Here is a 14434-nt window from a genome sequence, read left to right as displayed (position 1 = left end):
CATATAAGACTGAAATGAGGAGATATTTTTTCATCAGAGGGTGGTGAACCTTTAAAATTGTCTACCACAGAGGGCTTATGGAGCCTCATTCATTCAAGATAGAGACTGATAGATTTCTGGATAGTGGAGAAGTCAAGGACTGTGGAGATTGGGTAGATAGAAGATCAGCCATGATCTTGTTGAATGTGGAGCAGGTTTGAGAGGCCAAATGGCCTTTTCCTGCTTCTACTTATGTTCATATGCACATTTTTACAAATAAGTCACCATTTTTGCTAATATGGTCTCCTAGTTAAAAATGTATAACTGCATTCATATCAGGGTCAATCCCTTTATTACACATTCCTGGAAACAAGTTTTCTTAAAAATAAATTTAGTGCATATCACACATCTGGGCTTCTGAATCCTATTGCAATAGTAAAGATTCCTCCATGCAACTCTCCATCTATTTGCCCTTCTTAATAGCTACAATCCTGTCTCCTTTTTCTTACTGCTAGTCCTTTTTCTCTATCTTGCGATTAGCCAACCAAGAGTTGCTAAAAAGAATGTCCTATGAAGACAAAGTGCATTGCTAGAAGCCCCTTAAGAGTTCAGCAGGTTGTACAGTCACAGAAACACTTCAAAAGATATTTTTAGTTGCAAAAGGCCCAAACATAATTAAGGCAAGTGCCTCCACAAACATTTTAGTGTCTTAGCAATTAGCAAGTGAACATCCCAATCAATACTGCTGGAAGTGGCCACATCCTAATTCCTACTGCCGTGGAATTTTGTTAAAGTTGTAGAAATGATGATTCATAATGTAGACAGCAACAACAGTGGCACTGAGCTCCTTACAGTGCCATTTTCCCCTGATTGCTCCCTGAAATTTTCAGGAAAGAGAATGAATGAGAACAACATCAATGATTTACTTTTTTCTCATGATAGAGGTCATAAGACCATAAGACCTAGGAGCAGAGTTAGGCCATTCAGCCCATCGAGTCTGCTCCGTCATTCGATCATGGCTGATTTTTATTTTTCCCTCTCAGTTCCACTCTCCTGCCTTCTCCCCATAACCTTTGACACCCTTACTAATCAAGAACTTATCAAACTCTGCTTTACATATACCCAATGACTTGGCCTCCACAGCCATCCGTGGTAATGAATTCCACAGATCCACCAGCCCCTGGCTCAGGAAATTCCTCCTCATCTCGGTTCTCACAAGACATCCTATTCTGAGGCTATGCCCCCTGGTCCTAGACTCTCCCACTACTGGGAACATCCTCTCCATGTCCACTCTATTCAGGCCTTTCAATATTTGGTAGGTTTCAATGAGATCTCCCCTCATCCTTCTAAACTCCAGCAAGTACAGGCCCAGACCCATCAACGCTCCTCACATGTTAACCCTTTCATTCCCTGGATCATTCTTGTAAACCACCTCTGGTCATTTTCCAGTAGTCTGATGTCCACTCTCGCCTTTCTTTTACTCTTTATACATCCGAAAACACTTTTAGCATCCTCTTTTATTTTGCTGTCTAGCTTGTCTTCATATTTCATCTTTTCTCCCCTTATTGCTTTTTTGGTTGCTTTTCGTTGGTTTTTAAATGCTTCCCAATCCTCTAGCTTCCCAGTAATTTTTGCAATATCGTATGCCCCCTCTTTTGCTTTTATGCTGTATTTGACTTCCCTTGTCACTACAACTGCCTCATCCTCTCTTTAGAATGCCGCTTCTTCTTTGGGATGAACCGAACCTACGCCTTCCGAATTACTCCCAGAAACTCCTGCCATTGCTGCTCTACCGTCATCCCTGCTTGGGTCCCCTTCCAATCAACTTTGGCCAGCTCCTCTCTCGTGCCTCTGTAGTTACCTTTACTGAACTGTAATACCAATACATCTGATTTAAGCTTCTCCCTCTCAAACTGCAGGGTGAATTCTATCATATTATGATCACTGCCTCCTAAGGGTTCCTTTACCTTAAACTCCCTAGTCAAATCTGGTTCATTGCACAACACTAAATCGAGAAATGCCTTTTCCCTAGAGGGCTTGACCACAAGCTGCTCTAAAAAGCCATCTTGTAGGCATTCTACAAATTCCTTCTCTTGGGATCCGGTGCCAACCTGATTTTCCCAAACTACCTGCATATTGAAATCCCTCATGACCACTATAACACTGCCATTTTTTCATGCGTTTTCTATCTCCTGTAGTAACTTGTACCTCACATCCTGGCTACTATTTAGAGGCCTGTGTACAATTCCCATCGGGGTCTTTTTAACCTTGCTGTTTCTTAACTCTACCCACAAGGATTTTACATCTTCTGATCCTCTGTCACTTCTTGCTAAGGATTTGATTTCATTTTTTACCAACAGAGCCACCCCACCCCCTCTGCCCAACTGCCTGTCTTTTTGAGGGGATGTGTATCCTTGAATGTTTAGCTCCCAGCTGTGATCTTTCAACCACGACTCTGTGATGCCCACAATGTCATACCTGCCAATTTCTAACTGTGCTACAAGTTCATCTACCTTATTTCGTATACAGCGTGCATTCAAATATAACACCTTCAGTCCTGTATTCACCACCCCTCTTCTCAAATTTGTCTACATGTTCCCTGAAGTTAAATTCTTATCCCTTTCTAAATGTTGTCTTATTCTTTATTCTGGAGATTTCAGTAACCTCTCCTGTACTCTCCTTTACTTTATCCATACTTTTCCAATCTATTGAACCCATCCCCCTACTATTTAGTTTAAAGCCCTATCCACAGTCCTGGTTATGCGATTCACCAAGACTCTGGTCGCAGCATGGTCCAGGTGGAGACAATCCCATCGGAACATCTCACTCCTTCCCCCAATATTGGTGCCAGTGTCCACGAATTCAAACCCACCTCTCCCACACCAATCTTTGACCCACACATTTAACTCTGATCTTTTGACCCTGTGCAACCTGCACGTGGCTCAGGTAGCAATCCAGAGATTATTACCTTTTTGGTTCTGTTTTTTAATTTAGTCCCCAGCTGCTCATATTCTCTCAGCAGAATCTCTTTCCTTGTCCTACCTACTTCATTGGTGCCCACATGAACCATGACAATTGGATCTTTCTCCTTCCACTCCCTCTGCAGGTCAGATGAGATGTCCCGAACCCAGGCACCAGGCAGGCAACACAGTCTTTGGGAGTGTCGATCCTTGCGACAGAGAATTGTGTCTATTCCCCCGACTACACTATCCCCAATTACAACAACATTTCTCTTCTCTCCCCCATCTTGAGTGGCTCCCTGAACCATGCTTCAGTTGTTCATCCTTCTGACAGCCCCCACTCTAATCTGCACAGGGAACAAGAATCTCAGACCTGTTGGACAAGCTCAAGGGCTGAGGCTCCTCCAGCACTACCTCTTGGATCTGCCTACCTGCCTCACTCACAGTCACACCCTTTTGTCCTTGACCACAGACCGAATTTGAAGTAGTTAATCTAATGGGTGTGTCTGCCTCCTGAAACACAGCGTCCAGGTAGCTCTCCCCCTCCCTGATGCATCACAGTGTTTGAAGCTCAGATTCCGTGTCATCAACTTTGATCCTGAGTTCCTCGAGTACCAACACTTGCTGCAGATGTGGTCACCAGGAACCACAATGGGGTCCACCAGCTCCCACATCATGCAGCTACAACACATCACCTGATCCTGCATCCCTACTTTATTTAACTAGTTGTAATTTAGTGCTTTTTTTATTTAACGACTAAAATAACCTTACCTGTTCTTAACTGCTATTCACCTGTGCCTCCTCACTGAATCCTCTCGAGCCAAAGCCTCAGATTCCCACTCCTCCACTGGTCTGGTCTCACAATGGCCTCTCCAAAATGGCCGAGGTGAGTCTGCAGGCCTAAAATGCTCCTAGATATCTCTGCTCTGCAATTTTGGCCTCTTTAGTTATCTCAAATTTCATTGCTCCACTGTCAGCAGCCTTCTATTGCCACAGCCTTAGTATCTGGAATTCTCTCCCTAAAACTGTCCACCTCTCTCTCTCTTCCCTCCAGAAACCCTTATCAAGCTTTTGATTATCAACTCCTTTCGTACTTCTGATTCTTATGATGTTTTACTACATCATAAGTGCTTTATAAATTAAGTTGATATGGTTATGGGAAAGGGAATTAAGTTATGTGTTTATTTATGAATAACAAACACAATAGCAACAAGATATTAGATGCACTTAATCATATTTAATGTTTAATCATTGTTAATCATGGTTCATGTTTTATAGTTTTTCCAAGAACTGGTCCTGACATGAAAACTACATCCAATTCCTTTGACTCTCCGAAGTCAGACAAGATTGTAACATTGACATCCCAATCTCATGAAATAACTTCATACCATGTGTAAAATACAAAATGAATAAAAGGTACAAATGTATACACACAAAGTACTCCACACACACCAAATATTGGGAGCTAATTTTGCTCAAAAGCTACAATGTTGACATGTTGATACTGTCTGCCAGCTACATTGGCAGTGCTGCATATTTAGAACTAAATGTAAAAAGGAACTTAATTGACTATTATTGTTAATCTTTAGATAAAGAATTAAAGAAAGGTTTGCATTTAAATGTCCTATATCATGACCCCAGGACATCCCAAGGTGCTTTACAACAATCAGTACTTTTGAAAGATTGCTCTGTTGTGACATAGGAACTTGGAAACCACTTTACACACAGCAAATTCGCATGAACAGTAATGTGCTAACAATTATCTATATTATTGATATTGGCTGATAGCTAAATATTGGGTAGGTTACTGGGAGTACTTGAATAAAAATAGAAAATGCTCTGCATCTATGGAGAGGGAAACAGAGATAACATTTCAGATGAAGGGTTATCAACCTGAAACATTAAGCCTGTCTTTCCACAGATGCCACCTGACACAAGGGTGCCTTCAGCAATTTTTATTTTTATTTCAGATTTACAGTATCTGCATTATTTTGCTTTTGTGTCACAAGGGGACCTTCACTGATCTTCTTTCCAATAGTACCATGCATTCTCCTCTGTTTCCTGAGAGAAGACAGCCTCAATTTAAAGTTACTGCAGAATTACAGCAAGGATGTACCACTCTCTCAGTACACAGAGTATCAGCCCAGATTTTGTGCACAACTTGAACCCATTACCAAAGGTGAGAATGTAACCTTCTGAACCAACACAGTGATCTAAATTATGATCCTCAGTACATTCAACTCCAGCTCCAGTTCCTTGACCCAGTGTGTCAGGAGCTACAGCTGGGTGCACTTCCCACAGATGTAGTCATCAAGGAGTCCATGAGGTTCCTTGACTTCCCACATCTTTCAGGAAGAGCATTCAACTGCCCTATCATCCTGCCTACACTGAATTAAGTGCTAAAATATGAACAGAAAAATAAAACCTTAGCTGTTCCTCACTTGTTCTTCCTCAAAGCCTCAGCTCCCGCTCTCTTTCTCACACAGGCTGCTCTGCCTGACCATACCTTTTTTTTACTGGCTGCTGTTAATCAGCCAATCAAAAAGACTTGCCTCTTAAACTCCCCCGCTCTTGCTACAAGTCCTGATTCCTGGAAAATTAAACTTACGAATACCAGTCAAATTGATTGCTTTGCCCTTGGTGGTGTTGAGCTTCTTGAGATAATATTTTCCATAATAATCTATGTTGTGGCACAATATAACAGCTGCTAGAACTGCTGGCTCTCAGCTCAAGTGACCTAGGTTCAGTTTTGACCTCCAGTGCTTTCTGGACTTTGCATGTTCTCCCTGTGACCATGTGGGTTTCCTCTGGGTGCTCCACTCTCCTCCCACAGATGTACAGTTAAGTTAATTGGCTACTGCAAATTTTCCCTAGTGTAGTTTGGTAGGTGGGTGGAAGAATTGATGGGAATATGAAGAGAAATGGTTACATGGAAAATTAATAGAGGAACAGATTGCTCTGTGGCCAGTACAGACTCAATGGACTCCCTCTATGTCATAAGGAAATATGGAGTTATGTCTACTTGTCTATAAAACACTATGACCTCATTCACACGATATTAGTCTGTATTTTAATACATCTCTTCATTTATTTCTGGAACTTGGGCCTCTGTTGTACGGATAATCTGTTTTAATTATTTGCTGTCCCAGATGAACTTGAAAGGAAAGTCTTTCATTCTTTCTTGGTATATTCTGTCAAACATCTCTGACTGAGCCACAGTGAAAAGATTTTTCCAATCTCCAACTATTCCTGAAAGGGAATAAAAACAAATGTCTGAGATTCTAAAATTAGATAACATGAGAGAAAAGTAATAAAATATACAAAACATTTCTTTGAGGAAAAACTTGTCTGAAGGCTCTTTTGTATTTCTGCTTGCATAGGCAAGTAAAAGGGATGTAGCCAACAAAACATTATTGCACTCAGTAGCTTTTATGTAAACAGCAGTATCTGCCAGTGATGCATATGATTGATCACACAGGGCACCCTCTTTCCCCCCCCCACACACAAAAAAATAACATAAGGATATTCCCCCAAAGCCAGTTGTGATTGGGGAATAACATAGTTAGAGGAATAGACACAATTCTCTGTTGCAAGGATCGAGAGTCCCGGAGGCTGTGTTGCCTGCCTGTGCCTGGGTTCGGGACATCTCATCTGACCTGTAGAGGAACTTGGAGTGGGGGGGGGGGGGGGGGGGGGGGGGAAGATCCAGTTGTCATGGTTCATGTGGGTATGAACGATGTAGGTAGAACAAGGAAAGAGATTCTGCTGAGAGAATATGAGCAGCTAGGGACTAAATTAAAAAGCAGAACCAAAAAGGTAATAATCTCTGGATTGCTACCTGAGCCACATGCAAGTTGCACAGGGTCAATAAGATCAGAGAGTTAAATGCATGGCTCAAAGATTGGTGTGGGAGAAGTGGGTTTGAATTCATGGGATGTTGGCACCAGTATTGGGAGATGGAGGGAGATATTCCGATGGGATTGTCTCCACCCGGACCATGCTGGGACCAGGGTCCTGGTGAATCGCATAACCAGGCCTGTGGATAGGGCTTTAAACTAAATAGTAGGGGGATGGGTTCAACAGATTGGAAAAGTATGGTTAAAGTAAAAGGGAAGGAGAGTGCAGGAGAGGTTACTGAAGTTTCCAGAATAAAGAATAAGACAAAGTTTAGAAAGGGATAAGAATTTAACTTCAGGGAACACATAGACAAATTTGAGAAGAAGGGTGGTGAATACAGGACTGAAAGTGTTATTTTTGAATGCACAAAGTATACAAAACAAGGTAGATGAGCTTATAGAGCATTTAGAAATTGGCAGGTATGATGTTGTGGGCATCAGAGTCATGGCTGAAAGAAGATCACAGCTGGGAGTTAAACATCCAAGGATACACATCCTATTGAAAAGAGAGGCAGGTGGGCAGAGGGGGTGGGGTGGCTCTGTTGGTAAAAAAAGTGAATCAAATCCTTAGCAAGGAGTGACAGAGCATCAGAAGATGTAAAATGCTTGTGGGTAGAGTTAAGAAACTGCAAGGATAAAAAAGACCCTGATGGGAGTTATATACAGGTCTCTACATAGTAGCCAGGACGTTGGGTACAAATTACAACAGGAGGTGGAAAAGGTATGTGTTACGGACTCAGTGAAAGTCCCTTTAAGATAGAGAGTGTGTGTGTATATGTGTGTGTGGGGCGTGCTTACGTCAATAGAAGATAAAGGACGTAATGACGTTGTTGAAGAAGTAAGAAGAAGAGAGAGAGAGAGAGAGAGAAGGGAGAGAGACACCAGCCTGCTTGTTTTCTCTATCGATGGATGAGAAACAATAACTGTGTTTGCCATAGAAATCCATGTATGGAAGTTGGAAGTAATCCGGTGGAGTTCACTTTGATGCTGACCTGTAGAAGGAAACAGGTATTTATGTGTGGACGACCACGATTCGGATGCTTTTCGGGGTGAGGCAGTCACTACCGAGTAAACACTGGAGTGTCGTTTGGGTTCCATCGTGGAACATTTGGATTTCATATGTACTCTCTCTATGTTTCTCTACGTCTACGTCTTATCTTCAGACAATGGTGGTTGTTGAAGAAGCCCTTGATCATGTTTCACCTTATGGCTTGCGGAACTGAACTTTAAGAACCATTCCGGAACTGGGAGTTTTGGACTTTGCCACACCCACACACACACGAAGAGTTTAGTTTTGGGGTTAACGTTCGAGGTTTAACATTTTTGAATTCTAACATACTAACATTTTTACTTTTATTTTACGTATTATCATAAGTAGTAATTAATAAAATAGTTTTTAACACTAAATCATGCTCAGTGTGTTTCTTTTGTTGCTGGTTCGTGACACATGTAAGAAAGGCAAAGTTACAGTGGTCATGGGGGACTTGAATATGCAGGTAGACTGGGAAAAATAGGTTAGTACTGGACCCCAAGAGAAGGAATTTTATTACGGATTTGATTACGGAGCTTGAGGTAAAGGAACCCTTGGGAGGTAGTGATCATATTAATGATCTGAATGATAGAATTGATGGCTTTGAGGACAGGTTTGTGGATGATATAAAGATAGGTGGAGGGGCAGGTAGTGTTGAGGAAGCAGGGAGTCTGCAGAAGGACTTGGACAGGTTGGGAGAATGGGCAAAGAAGTGGCAGATGGAATACAGCGTGGGGAAGTGTACGGTCATGCACTTTGGTAGAAGGAATAAAGGTGTAGACTATTTTGTAAATGGGGAGAGAGTTCAGAAATCGGAGGTGCAAAGGGACTTGGGAGTTCGAATGCAGGATTCCCTAAAGGTTAACTTGTAGGTTGAGTCAGTAGTAAGGAAGGCAAATGCAATGTTAACATTCATTTCAAAAGGACTAGAATATAAAAGCAAGGATGTTAAGCTAAGGCTTTATAGGGCATTGGTCAGACCATATTTGGTGCATTGTGAGGAATTTTGGGCCCCATAGCCAAGGAAGGATGTGCTGGCATTGGAGAGGGTCCAGAGGAGCTTTACGAGAATGATCCCAGGGATGGAAGGGTTAACACATGAGGAGCGTTTGATGGCTCTGGGCCTGTACTCGCTGGAGTTTAGAAGAATAAAGGGGGGGAGGCGGGAAATCTCATTGAAACCTACCAAATATTGAAAGGCCTGGGTAGAGTGGACATGGAGAGGATGTTTCCAGTAGTGGGAGAGTCTAGGAAAAGAGAACACAGCCTCATAGTAACAGAGATGAGGGGGAATTTCTTTAGCCAGAGGGTGGTGGATCTGTGGAATTCATCATCACATACGGCTGTGGAGGCCAAGTCAATGGGTATAATTTAAAGTGGAGGTTGATAGGTTCTTGATTAGTCAGGGTGTCAAAAGTTATGGGGAGAAGGCAGGAGAATGGGGTTGAGAGGAAAAATAAGTCAGCCATGATCAAATGGCAGATCAGACTCGATGGGATGAATGACCTAATTCTGCTCCTACATCTTATGGTCTTACATAAACACCATCACATTTCCTACTCTGCAGAATTGTTTTTATTTTTTTTAATCTGCCTTTCACTGAAAAAGTACATTGGGTAACATAGTCCTCTGGGCATTAGGCCAGGGCTGGTTCCTAGTGGAATGTGTCAAAGGCCACATTAGTGAAAAATAATAACGTTTTCCTCCCACGTTATCAGCAGTCCAGTGCCAAGTATATTGTGTCTCATTTTCCGGGTTCCATCAGCTATCTGTTTTCTAAGCAAGACAATGAAATTAGGAACATTACCTTTTCTGAGAAATGACCCTTTTGGGTGTTTGCCTTCAACATGTTCGTAGTTAGCCTTCGGATTTTTTCTCATTGCTTTGAAACTGCATTCCTCCACCATGAGGTCAAGCTTATCTTCATCCAACTTTTTCCCAAGGAAGTCGCATATTTTTTGTATTGAGCCTTTTAAATCCTGTAAAATGCAAGCAGAGTAACGTAGTTGCTAAATCTTAACCTCTGAGAAGTAAGAGAAACAGGTTCTCATGATGTTAAATGCATATTTACCATATTCTTAACTTCTAAAAAGCAAGTCTGTGGCTTAAACCATTTCTAGGAAATACCAGGGGACAAATTAAGTGGAAAATGCCAGAGATCAAGATAACTGAAGAAAGCTTAAAATTTTGGAAATCTGGAAAAGCCAACAGGAGGACTGCTTCATAGAGGGAACAATCGAAAATGACTGGGGGGAAAAATTTCCCCTCCCCATTCTGGTTCCAACTATTGCCTACTAGTCTCTGTCTCACCCCTCCCTCTCACTTCTCCATACTGGCTATCTTCCCTTCACACTTAGTCCTGATGCAGGGTCCTGACCCAAAATGTTGACCATCTCCTTGCCTCCACAGATGCTGCCTGACCCTCCGAGTTCTTCCAGCAGTTTATTTTTTGCTCCAGAATTCTTCATTTGTCCATGTGTCTGTTAGGGATTATTCAGGAGTTATGGAATTATGTGAATATAGCAGATATTAATTCAAACAAGAACAAGTCTTCAGTTCTTAACGTAAATTGCAAGCAGTAATCAGTTTGAGGTTAAAAGGACAACGCTGTAAGCAACCAGTGGTTGTTGGCCCACAGCAGGGGATTGGCTGCTCAAGATATATAGTTTGCCAAGTGAAGTTGCCATGACATATTCGCATATGCATCAGCCAAATACAAGACACTGGGGTTATGTTAATTGACCTGCTTCAAAGCAGGCAACATGGGCCAAGTTATTTTCCACCATTGTGACAGAGTTCAAGGAAGCTTGCAAGTCAGACTGATTTTGTCACTTAGCACATCAAACACAGTCACAGGCATATTTGATCTGTCAATAATTGGGATATTTGTGTTCTCAGAGTCAGCCCTTTGGGTGTCTAGGTTCTGTCTTCAGAAGCTTTTCAAACATTCTTGTGAACTATTTTGTCTCAGCAAAGGTGTTTAAACATTCAGAATCAGATTTATTATCGCTGACAAATGGCATGAAATCTGTTATTTGCAGCAGCAATACACTGCAAAGACAAAGTTTCTATAAATTACAAAAACAAATAAATAGTGCAAAATAAAAGGAATAATGAGGTGGTGTTCATGGATTGTTCAGGAATCTGATGGCACGGGAAGAAGCTGTTTCTGAGTCATTGAGTGTGGGTCTTCAGAGTCCTGCACCTCCTCCCTGATGGTAGTAATAAGAAGAGAGCATGTCCCAGATGCTGAGGGTCCTTAATGATAGATGCCACCTTCTTTAGGCACTGCCTCTTGAAGATGTCCGATGGTGGGGAGGGGTGTGTCCGTGATGGAGCTGGCTGAGTCTATAACCCTCTGCAGCCTCTTGCAATCTTGCACATTGGAGCCTCCATACCAGACTGTGATGCAACCAGTCAGGATGCTTTCCACCGTACATCTGTAGAAATTTGCAAGAGTCTTTGGTGACATACCAGATCTTCTCAAACTCCTAATGAAGTAGAGCCACTGGCATGCCGCCCTCATGATTACACCAATGTGTTGGGCCCAAGACAGATCCTCAGATGTTGACACCCAGGAACTTGAAGCTGCTCACCCTTTATATAGTGTCTCCCATTGTAGATATATAACTCAATGGCAGATGAAAGCATATCTTCCCCTCCCCACCCTTTCTGCCTTTCACAGGGACCACTCTCTCCGTGACTCCCTAATTCACTCCTCCACCCATCCCGCTCCCACCTTGGGAACTTTCCACTGCCCCTGCTATAGGTGCAACATCTGCCCCTACACCACATTCATCCTGGGACCCAAACAGTCCTTTCAGGTGAGACAGAGATTCACCTGCACCTCCCTTAATATCATCCACTGCATTTGGTGCTCCAAGTGTGGCCTCCTCTACATTGGTGAGACCAAACACAGACTAGGTGGCCATTTCGCAGAACACCTAGTGCGTAACCGCAATCTGCATCTCCCCGTCGCCAATCACTTCAACTCCCCCTCCCACACTATCACTGATATGACAGTCCGCAGCCTCCTCCACTGCCAGGAGAATTCCAAGCGCAAACTGGAGGTATAACACCTCATTTTCCATCTTGGAACCTCGCAGCCTATCAGCATGAACATTGAATTCTCCCACTTTAGGTAATTCTCCACTCCCCCTTCCCCACAAACCACCCCCCCCCCCACCACCATCCTCCTTCTCCTCTTCCCTTTCCTAGCCTCTTTTTCTACTTTTCTCCCCCCCTCTCTCTTCTTACCTTTGACCCATCCCCCAGTGGATCTGCTCCTCTCCCGCACTTGCCTATCTCTATCTCTTACCTGCATCTACCCATCACCAATGTGCCCAACCCACCTCCCCTCTTTTGTCCACCTATTGCTGCTCTGCTTTTCCCTCCTATATATTGGGCTTCCCCTTTTCCTATCTTCAGTCCTGAAGAAGGGTCCTGACCAGAAACATTGACTGCCTGCTTTTCTCCACGGATGCTGCCTGGCCTGCTGAGTTCCTCCAGCAGCATCGTGTTTTTCATCTAGATTCCAGCATCTGCAATCCTTTGTTTCTCGAACTCCATGGCAGCATTGTCAGACTCAAAATATTGAAGTAAATGATGTCATTGTAGCTATTGAAATTGTATTGAATCACTTGCTTTACATCACATAAAAATGTGATGTACTTTGTGTTTGGGAGACTCTGTCGAGATGGTCACCAAGAGAGTATCTGCTTGTTGTGACTTATATCACCAGCTTCAGTATCTCTCTGGTGTACTCAGATCAGTCACAACAGTGCCAATGGATGAACTGTCACTTTAAGAAAACTGATCACAATTTCTCTTTCAATTCCTCCCACTTTTATAAGTCAAAGGTGTAGCCATGGGCACTTGCATGGTCCTCAGCTGCAATTGCCTTTTTGTTGGCTACATGGAAAAGTCCTTGTTCCAAACCTACTCTGGCACCCCTCCCCAACTCTTCCTCTGCTGTGTCGATGACTGCATTGGTGCTGCTTCCTACACTTGTGCAAAATTTGCCAACTTCATCACCTTTGCCACCAAATTCCACCCTACCCTCAAATTTACCTGGACTATTTCTGACACTTTTTTCTTTTCTGGATCTCTCAGTCATATTGCAGGCGACAAACTATCCACTGATATCTACTAGAAACCTACGGATTCTCACAGCTACCTTGACTACACCTCCTCCCACCCTGTCTCTTGTCAGGGATATCATCCCTTTCTCTATCTCTGCCTCAAGACAGGCTTTCCATTTTAGGACTTCTGAAATGTTCTCCTCCTTCAGGAAACGTGGCTACCCCCCGCCACAGTTGATGGAGCTCTGACATGCATTTCCTCCATTTCCTGCTCATCTGCAACTCCCCCCCCTCCAATCCTCACCCCCCTCCCCAGACAGAACTGTGATAGAGCTACCTTGGTCCTCATGGTTCATCTCACTAGTGTCTGCATTCTGCATGTCACCCTTTGCTTCTTCTGCCATCTCCAGTGGATCCCACCACCAGCCACATCTTCCCCCAAACCCTCCCCCCACCTTTCTGCTTTCCACAGGGACCATTCTCCTTTGTACACTCATCCCATCCCAGGCACTTTCCCCTGCAACTGTAGGAGGTGCAACACTTTTCCTTACACCTCCTCTCTCAACATCAACCAAGGGCCTAAACAGCCTTTCCAGGTGAGGTGGAGATATCATGTTCTCCTCCTTCAACCTAGTCTATTGCATTGGCACTCGTGATGTGGTCTCCCCTATACTGGCAAGATCAAGTGTAGACTAGACAACTGTTTTGCAGAGCACCTGCCCTCTGTCCACAGTGGCCATCTTGAGATTCTGGTTGCATGTCACTTCAACATCTCTTCCAGTTCCCACACTGATGTGTCCTCAGCCTTCTCCACTGTCCTGATGTGACCAAACATAAATTTGCAGTACATCACCTTGTATTCCACTTGGGTAGCCTACAACCCAAAGCTATGAACATCGAACTTTCCAACTTCAGACAACCCACTGCCCTTTGTTCCTTTCCCACTCTCAAATCCACCCAGGGTCTCTCTCTCGAGCACTTTTTACATTTCTCACTCCCTGGTTACCCTGACATCACCCTGCCCCACCTGGTTTCATTTGCCTACTAGGGATTCAGGAGTTATGGAATTATGTGAATATAGCTGATGTCAATTCAAACATGAATGAGTCTTCAGTTCTTAATGTAAATTGCAAGCAGTAATCAGTTTGAAGTTGCCAGGACAACTCTGCAAACGCACAGCGCTGACTACAGAGAACAGACTGCTGGACCACAGCAGGGTGCTGGCTGCTCAAGAGATGTGGTTTGCAAAGAGATGTGGTTTGCAAAGTGACGTGACCATGAGACCTTCTTGTCTGCATCAGCCAAATGTAAGATAATGGGGTTATGTTAATTGGCCTGCATCAAACCAGGCAACAGTGAACATAGAAGACAACAGCACAGTACAGGCCCTTTGGCCCACAATGTTGTGCCGACACTTTATCCTGCTCCAAGATCTAGCTAACCCTTCCCTCTCACATAGCCCCCTATTTCTCTATCATTCATACGTCT

At 43.3% G+C, this 14434-nt stretch overlaps 1 protein-coding gene across 1 annotated transcript in view; it reads right to left on the bottom strand.

Annotated features, from left to right (window-relative positions):
• Positions 1-4158: 4158 nt before the first annotated feature.
• The window catches only part of LOC127575103 (amine sulfotransferase-like), a 28460-nt gene continuing 18184 nt past the window's right edge, over positions 4159-14434 (bottom strand). The window contains exons 7-8 of the mRNA XM_052024764.1: positions 9673-9844; positions 4159-6188 (exon numbers count right to left, since the gene is read on the bottom strand). Of these exons, the coding sequence (XP_051880724.1) occupies positions 6073-6188; positions 9673-9844 (288 nt within the window). The 3' untranslated portion in view covers positions 4159-6072. The remainder of the gene's footprint in view (positions 6189-9672; positions 9845-14434) is intronic.

Source organism: Pristis pectinata, chromosome 10 (assembly GCF_009764475.1).
Source record: "Pristis pectinata isolate sPriPec2 chromosome 10, sPriPec2.1.pri, whole genome shotgun sequence".
In the NCBI taxonomy this organism is placed as follows: Eukaryota; Metazoa; Chordata; class Chondrichthyes; order Rhinopristiformes; family Pristidae; genus Pristis; species Pristis pectinata.
Note: the sequence above shows the minus strand (reverse complement) of the source record. Positions and strands in the feature narration are given on the sequence as shown.